The following is an 8,324-nucleotide window of genomic DNA, read 5'->3' on the forward strand; positions in this document are numbered from 1 at the left end:
GAAATAATTGTGTGAGATGTGTTCGGTTAATCAAATGGAATAGTTGGTTCAAAGCTTAATCTACCATGTAATTTCGATTAACTTTAACATATTTTCACTAAGTAAAGGTTCAATCATAAAGCACATTCATTTATGCAAATTGATTTCCAAAAATATAAAAATCTAAAATATTTTAAAAATGGGGAGATTGTTCGAACATTTTCAAATATTTATAGTGTTCCAATAACTATAAATGAATGAATGTAATTAATCAAAAGATAATTTTTTTGTCATTAGTCTAAAGTTATATCATTTGATTTTTTAAAGAATTATAACTATTCAAACAATATTATTTGAATAGTTATAATATTAAATGAATAATTATATTTTTTAAGACATTATTATTCGAGAAAGACACCTATTGAAAGATGTCTCTATGAAGAGATATGAAAATTCTTATAAATAAGAATGAGATTTCATTTGGAAATCACACCAACAAGTTCTAAAAGTTCTTTCTATCATTCCTCATTTTCTAATTTTATTAGATTATTCCATAAAGAGTTACTGTAAAAATTCTTTGTAGAAATTGAGTTTCTTATTATTCATTGCTCAGTGTTTAATGGACTATTCTCGTCAGTTCAAGTCGCAAATAGTCATTGGCTTCATTGTATCTTCGAGGTTAATTTGCTTGAAACTCTTTTGCACACCGAATATAGATTGGAGCGAATATAATCTTAAAGATAGTGGTTTGATACACACCTTGGAGTATTGTCCTATTTCTTTATTTTCTATTCGAGTTTCTTTCATGTGTTCGAGATTTTCCTCACTGGAGATTTATACTACCATATTTAGAACTTTTTTATCGTAATGCAAAAACATCATTCGATATTCTTTTTACAACCAAATGTGATTTTTCTAATGGTAAAATAGTAATGAGATTTTTACCGGTGTAAACTAAATAAATAAAAATTGTACTTTCTTTTTACTTTATACATATATATATATATATATATATATATATACGTTTCAAACTTTTTCCTTTTTCTTAATGGTTTAAACGTATTTAAAAAAAATTAATTGAGTTCCTATACAAAATTTGATCCAATTCGATCTAATTGAGCTCACGTCGTCAACAAAAATAAAATCAATAAAGCCCTTTTGTTAACTATTTCTATATTTGATCATATTGACGGTTAAAATCAATTGACGAACCAATCAAATACCGACACGTAGTCATTTTTGATTATATCTTATATTTGTCTCATAAAAATCATAAAAATATTTAAATATATATATAACAACATTACAAATTTATATAAACTTATAAAAATTCATAAAAACTTATAAAAAATTCTAATAAATTATAAAAGATAAAAATAAAACATATTTGAAATTTGAAATTTCTATAAAATTATAAAATTTATAATAAAATTCATACAACTTTTAAATATTATAATAAATTATAAAATATCAATAATTATAAACCTTATAAAATTCAAAACAAGTTCTAATAAATTATAAAATATTATAAAATATTAAAATATATAATGATCATAAAAATTCATTTATTGATTCCACATTTTAAAAATTAGACCCTAAAATCAAAATGAACATGTAATATTATACTAACCGTTGAATAAATACTAGCATATGATAATATTTGCAACTGTTGAATATTAAAATTTTTGTTTTATAGTAAACAATACTTAATATCATACAACACTTAGTAAACAAATTTCAATTTTTCAATATCCAAACTACGGTGTTGTACCTAAAAATTGGAGATAAAATTTTAAAATAAAAATAATATTTATCAATAAAAATGAGAGGATCTTGTAATTATCGTCTTATCTGTGAATGATTGAGAACGTTTTATTCAACATGAAAATATCCCAAACAATTCGCTATTCTCATTATCCAATGGTTGGTGTGATGTCATGTATTTATTACGATTTTATGATTTAAATGACTTTTTTAAAAATTTTATAATTTATTTGAATTTTTATATTTTTATAAGTTATTATGAATTTTATAAGTTATTATAAAGTTGTAAACATTTTAAATATGTTTTATTAATTTTATAACTTACTAGAATTTAATAAAAGTTTTATAATATGTATAAGTTTTTATGAATTTTATAAAAAATTTGCAAGTTGTATAATTCAATAATTTTATAAAAATTTTAATATTTTTAATAATTTTTATGAGATAATATAATATTAAATTATAAATTGTCAACATCTAATTTATTCATCAATTAACTGATTGATCTATCAATTAATTTTAACAATAAAGACGAAAAAAATTGACAGAATTTTAATTAATTTTTTAGTAACAGCAAGGCTAAATTGGTGTGAATTTCATGCAATGACACAATTGACTTTTTGTATCTATGCATTATATTTTTGTCAAACAAAGTTTTAATAATTGTTAAACAAGAAAAACTAACTATTAATTGAAATAATAAATACTAGTTATTTGGAATTAGAATTTGAGGCTTATTAATTTAAGGAAAATAACGCAACTAATGTATGTTTAGTTCATATTATATTATTTTTTGTAAAAATTACTATTATTATTGCAATATAACCTGACAGCCTAAAATTTTTTTATTTTTTATTTTTTTATTTTTGTCAAGGACAGCCTAAAAGATTCTAAAAATAAAGAAGCCACCTTGTTTATTTTTAGAGTAAATGATGTGTTAAAACAAATAGATCCACTAATTCAGAATATACTCATCGCAACATGATACCAATACAAAATTTGAATATAATATTAAGCCTTCTAAAACCATAAATAAACCGATCACATAATGAGCAGGAACACAGGCAGTACCAAGTTTTACCTCATAAAAGCAAGAAAAACAAACATGTATTTGCGTATACAACTTGCAGGACATCACCCCTTCCTGCTAATGTGATGTAAAGAAGGCCTATTTGTCAGCAAAGATGACTGATCCCATCCACTCTCCTCCCTTAAAACTGCTTCCTATCCACCGTATGCACCATTTTCCAGGGAACTCGAGTTAATCTCATCTGTGTCCCCAGTGAGTGGACTTCCTGTCAGAAAATGTTCCCAAAATGTGTCGTTAATTGCTGGAAGTTTCGGGCTTCCATCAAGCATGATCTCCATATCTTGACCTGCACAAGACTCGTCAGCTTCTACGGGCATTGTAGCATTCGATACGACTGACATTGGATCAAGATATTCAGCATTCCTGCTCTCAGGCCCAACAGTATTATCAGGTACAAATCCTAGCATTTGAGGAACGCTACCGAAAATTGCATCTTTCTGTGATTTATGCACACTTGTCTCAGTTGTTAATTGAGCAGCAGCAGTTGACAGACTAGAGTCGGGAACCCCTGATTCTGCTTGCAGATATGACTGCCAAGAAGCTGGTGAGACTTCTGGAAGAGTCACTTCCGAAATCTCACTGGAGGAGCTACTGCTGTGTAATGCACTGGAAGGAGGAGCGCCATGTTCCCGCCTCGGTGATGTGTTCACCTCCATCATCTGGTGCTCATTGTGTAAAGGCTGGAACTTTACAGTCTGCCCATTTGGAGATACGGCACCATTTTCACCAGTTAAATTTTCTTCATCCTGCCTATGGAGTCTCCTCTTCTTGTTTGCTCCAGTCAGTTGCCTATTGCTTTCATTTTGCTGCTGTAAAAGCTGGTTTAAGAAACCTGGAGTTTGCATGACCTTAGCAAGAAAAGACATCATTTGCTGCTGTCTCTGCTCCATCATCTGTACACGCTGGCCATAAGCTTGCAACTGGTTGTCCGTGGCTTGCTGCTGCTGCCTCAACCTAACAAGTTCCTGCATGAGAACATTCTTGTCTCTCTTAAGTCCTTCAACCTCCTCTTGAAGCCCAAACTTCCCTACATCAACGCAAGCTCCAATGGATGAGTTCTGTTGCTGATTACAATGGACATTAGCAGGCTTCCGCCTGCTGATAGCTTTCAAGGCATGTTTCTGACCTCTTAGGAATCCCACATTAGCAAATTCCCAACGATCAGGGTCAACTTTCTTAAAACCCTATAGGAAAAAGATTAGGATAATCAAAGACATGAATTATCGTGTTCACTTGCTAAACCGAATATAGCAAGTCCGCAATGCATAAAGCAGGATTGAAGTTTTATATCTAAGTGAATCACATATCATGCGCTCAGTTGAACCCCAATGCCTGACCATAATCGATTAGTAATTACAAGCACATACTTAAACCTGCAGATGACAAACACAATTACAATTTGATGAGTTCTTCAGCTCAAGAAAAAGAAAATATGTCAGAAAAGTTAAATATCTAACATTCACCCTCTCAATGAATAATTCCAAATTACAATCCATGACAGCAGCTTACAAATAACACTCTCTCCACCATGCTTTGGTTCACTTGTTAGTTGAGAAACATCTTAAGACATGAAACAAACTTCAAAAAAAAAGGAATGAAGAAAAAGCTAATATGAATCAAGATTTGATTTGTCAGCATAGCTAGTCCGTTGGATTTTGTATCTTACTAGGAAGACCCTCAAAAGAACATGTTAGCTTATGATGCAATTCCTCTAGACTCATTTCTTAAGTAAACAAGTATAGTTAAGGTCAAACAAGGCAAAAACAAAGAAGAAACAAATCAACTACAGAAAATATCATGGAATGCAAGATAAGTCTCCAGACTTCATAGCATTTTATATGAAAAAAGAAAGTCAGTGAGGGTTTGGAACCTTTAGCCTTTAGGAACATGAGATCAATACAAATAACAAGCATGAGCAATAGCACTAGACATTTCTGGCTTCAACTATTGACATGGATAGAAGAATGTACAAGAAACTTTTAACTAATTCAAATTCAACATATAAGACAAGTAGGAAAGAAAGGTGATTTCTAAACTAGCATCATCTAATATGATAGCAAAATCTGTCAAAATATATAAATAGGTATATATATATATATATGGATTCATGTTTGATGGAAATTAAGTGCAAATGTGTCTGTATACCAAATCAAGCTAGTAACTACTACAGGATTCCTATCGGAAAAAGAGAACTTAAGACACTAGAACTCATCAGCATTCCACCATGGCAGTAAGGTAGATAAGAATAAGTTCATAGCATTCAATTTAGAAATTCCATGTGCATCAGTCACAATTCACAACCAACTAAAACAATGTTATATATAGTTTAATTAACCAAATTTGTATCTTAAGAATAAAATGGAGCCTAGGAGGGAGGAAGGGAAGATAGGGAGAAATAGAAATCAGTTCTTCAGCTAGCCTTACTTCAAAACTTCCAATTTTAGCCTAATAGACGGCCAAATAAATAGAGTTTTACCAGCTCCTTGAACCCTTTTGGCCAAACTTAGGAAACATTAGGTAAGAGCCCCATACCATATACCCGAAAATTCAGATTTTACATATTACGTTTCATATCTATTCTTCCACATTTATGTTCAAGGGAAAATGAATTCAACCAATCATCCTCATGCCATTGAGAATCCTATAAACTATGAGGAACTCCAACAGCCAAGAGCTACTCGATTATCAAAGTTCAGAAAGCAGTAAAAATTGCAGTGGCAAATCCCTACTCCTAGATTTCAACAAATTAATATGACCATTCAATCAAACTCATATTCCATTTAATTCATCTTACACCATAAATTCATTATCCAACAACCATATCGGTTCTGAAAACTCTCCTTCCACTCCATCACTGACTCAAAACTATTCAAAGTTGACTTCAGTCTCGCCTAATTTTTTTAAGGCAACATAAGTAAGACCAAATTTCCATACAACCCAAACTTTCCCGATAGTATATAATAATATCTTATTGGTGTAATGTTCGAATCCAAATAAACCTAAAGCTGAGGTCTCATTAGCCTCCATAAGTATAAAAAATTGCAACTTGCAACATTAAAAAAGAAAAGAAAAGTGAAAGAATATAAAATCAAAGAAATACCCACATAAGTATTAAGTTGTCTGACAAAGCTGGAGAAGTTATTGTGCTTAAAATACATGGGCAAAAGGTCCCTCGCAAACTCGGGCACTTTCCAGACAACGAAGCTGTTGTTATCACTACTCCACGATACGACCGAGTCGGTGGACGGATCGTCCACCACGTCGTAGGTTTTGCTCAGAAAAGGCGTCACCGTGTTGCCGTTGGCTGCGGTGTCCGCACACGCGGATGGTACCGAACCATGAAGAGTCTCCATTAGGGTTTTAATAATGAAAAAAGAGAGAAGGAGAAAAGGGTACTGGAAAATACTGGTCACAGGATCAGATAGGGAGGGGAGTTGCCATGGGGGTAGCTTAGATTGTGTAAACACAAAGGAAGAGGAAAATAAGGTAAAAGTAGGTGAGGAAATGGGGGAGAGAAGAAGAGAGTAAAGGGGAAGGAAAGGATTTTAGGTGCCTTTGATTTGATTGTTTGGATGGTGACGAAAATGAAAACCAAAGAGAAGAGGAGAGTGATGGAAACGGTGCAAATTTATATCACGAGAACAAGGTGAGGACTGAGGACAGGTCGATTTCTATAATTAATACTATAGGTTATATCAAACAACAAATTCTTCATTTTTGTTAACAAAATCTCTAAAAAAATAAAATTCTTCTAGCGGTTTGACTAGTACCCGCATTTTTCCTCTTCTTATCATTTCTTATTTCTCCTTCAATTTACAGATTTATTTTATAGATATATTTCTTATCTTTACAATTTATGATAGATAAATGGCGATGTCTTTCATTCACTAAAACTTCAACGGCCTAATAGTTTTTCTTAAAAAGTGAGAGGCTCTTCGTCAACAATTTCTTAATTTGTTTCTCTTTAGATAGTATTTCATAATAATAAATAATTTCGTGTTGATTTGGACCTATGTTGTCTTAAATTTTATATATTTTTTATTTACTTTTTCATTATTTAATAAGTGTTCAGTTTTAGAAGCTTTTGTCTGCTCTTATTGTATATTTTTTAGTTTTGTTTATGCATGTAATCTTAGTTTTATAAGTGATTTTAAAGATGATTTTGTTGTCGTCCTCTTTAATTTGGTGAACGCTCGATTCTTTTGTTGATTTTTGCTCGTTTCTTTGGACCATCACATTAAGTGTTTACAATCACTCCAGATATATCGTACTTAAGTTGTGATAAAATTAATTGTCAACGTGTCATAATTTTATATTGATATTGAGGCTAAAGTCTTTGTTGTGTTGGTGGAGTTTGTCCTTCCTCATCTACGATGAGTGTCTATTATTTTCTCTCTAAATTGTATAGTTCCATTCATTGAGTGAATTAATGAATTTACTTTTCAAAAAAATTATTTATTTGTACTTTTAAAACTAGTGTGATTAATAGAATAATCAAACGGTGACACGTGTACCTTAAACTAACGTATAGAAAGTAATTTTATCATCTTGATGAAAATTTTAATAAAATGACCAATTAATTTTTAATTTAATATGCAAAAATTAATTCACTCATTTTTTTATACAATACTTAGAATTATCTATATCGCTCTTCTAATTCTTAAGTAAAAAAACTAAGTTAAAGATCCAATAGACTAAAATTTTTAATTTTAATGAATTTAATCGGATTTTGTAAATTTGAATAAATCACAATGTCCCACCAATAGTTTTTTGGGTTATGCAGTTTAAACATGATCCTCACACTTGTATGTTTTTAGCGGGTTTGTTTTCGAGTTTTCTTTTTCTTCATTTTGGTCTATTTCTTATTAAATTAAACATTTATTTTTCAAAATCTAACTCTTTTTTCACATGGAAATCATCCTTAAGTTTTAAGTACTTTTATTTTTCTGCATTAAAATTTTAATTTCTTTCAAATTTAAAATGCAATTGCAATTGTTAAAATTGTTAAATTTTTTATTAAATTTAGGTTTATTGTAATGATTTTTTGTTATATGACTATTAAGTTATTATTTTTATATTTTAAAATATTATATTAGTGAATTTAATAAAAAATTTAACAGTATTAAGAATTACACTTAAACTTTAATCGAAAAATAAAAAAAATTAAATTCATAAAAAGACTAAATTCTAAACATATAAAAAATTATAATGACTTAGAAATATATTTTAACCAAAGTAATCAATTTTAGCGAAAAATTTGGAGTTAAAGAGTTGACTAAATTTGGAGTTAAAGAGTTGACTAAATTTACAAAACAATGAACTACAAATTTAAATTTGAGATTAAGTTTACTAGTAAAGAAATGATCAAAATATAAAATTTTAATAAATACTAAGATTTTATTATATTTGTGGAAATTACATATTTAGAATAAAGAGGTATGTTTAAAAATATCATTAAATAAATAATGAAATATATAGTTTGAAACTAATT

The 8,324-nt window shown here is 29.5% G+C and overlaps 1 protein-coding gene across 2 annotated transcripts; it reads right to left on the reverse strand.

Annotated features, from left to right (window-relative positions):
• Positions 1-2,761: 2,761 nt before the first annotated feature.
• Positions 2,762-6,600, reverse strand: LOC108464494 (heat stress transcription factor A-1b-like). Of its 2 annotated transcripts, XM_017764823.2 has the most exons (3): positions 5,938-6,546; positions 3,960-4,017; positions 2,762-3,860 (listed from the first exon to the last, which is right to left on the reverse strand). In XM_017764823.2, the coding sequence occupies exons 1-3, from the start codon at positions 6,184-6,186 to the stop codon at positions 2,968-2,970; spliced, it is 1,200 nt and encodes a 399-aa protein (XP_017620312.2). In that variant the 5' UTR covers positions 6,187-6,546; the 3' UTR covers positions 2,762-2,967. The 2 variants fall into 2 exon arrangements, with proteins under 2 accessions (XP_017620312.2, XP_017620311.2); XM_017764822.2 differs by having other exon boundaries at positions 2,762-4,017; positions 5,938-6,600.
• Between the last annotated feature and the right edge of the window lie 1,724 nt (positions 6,601-8,324).

Source organism: Gossypium arboreum, chromosome 13 (genome assembly GCF_025698485.1).
Source record: "Gossypium arboreum isolate Shixiya-1 chromosome 13, ASM2569848v2, whole genome shotgun sequence".
NCBI lineage: Eukaryota > Viridiplantae > Streptophyta > Magnoliopsida > Malvales > Malvaceae > Gossypium > Gossypium arboreum.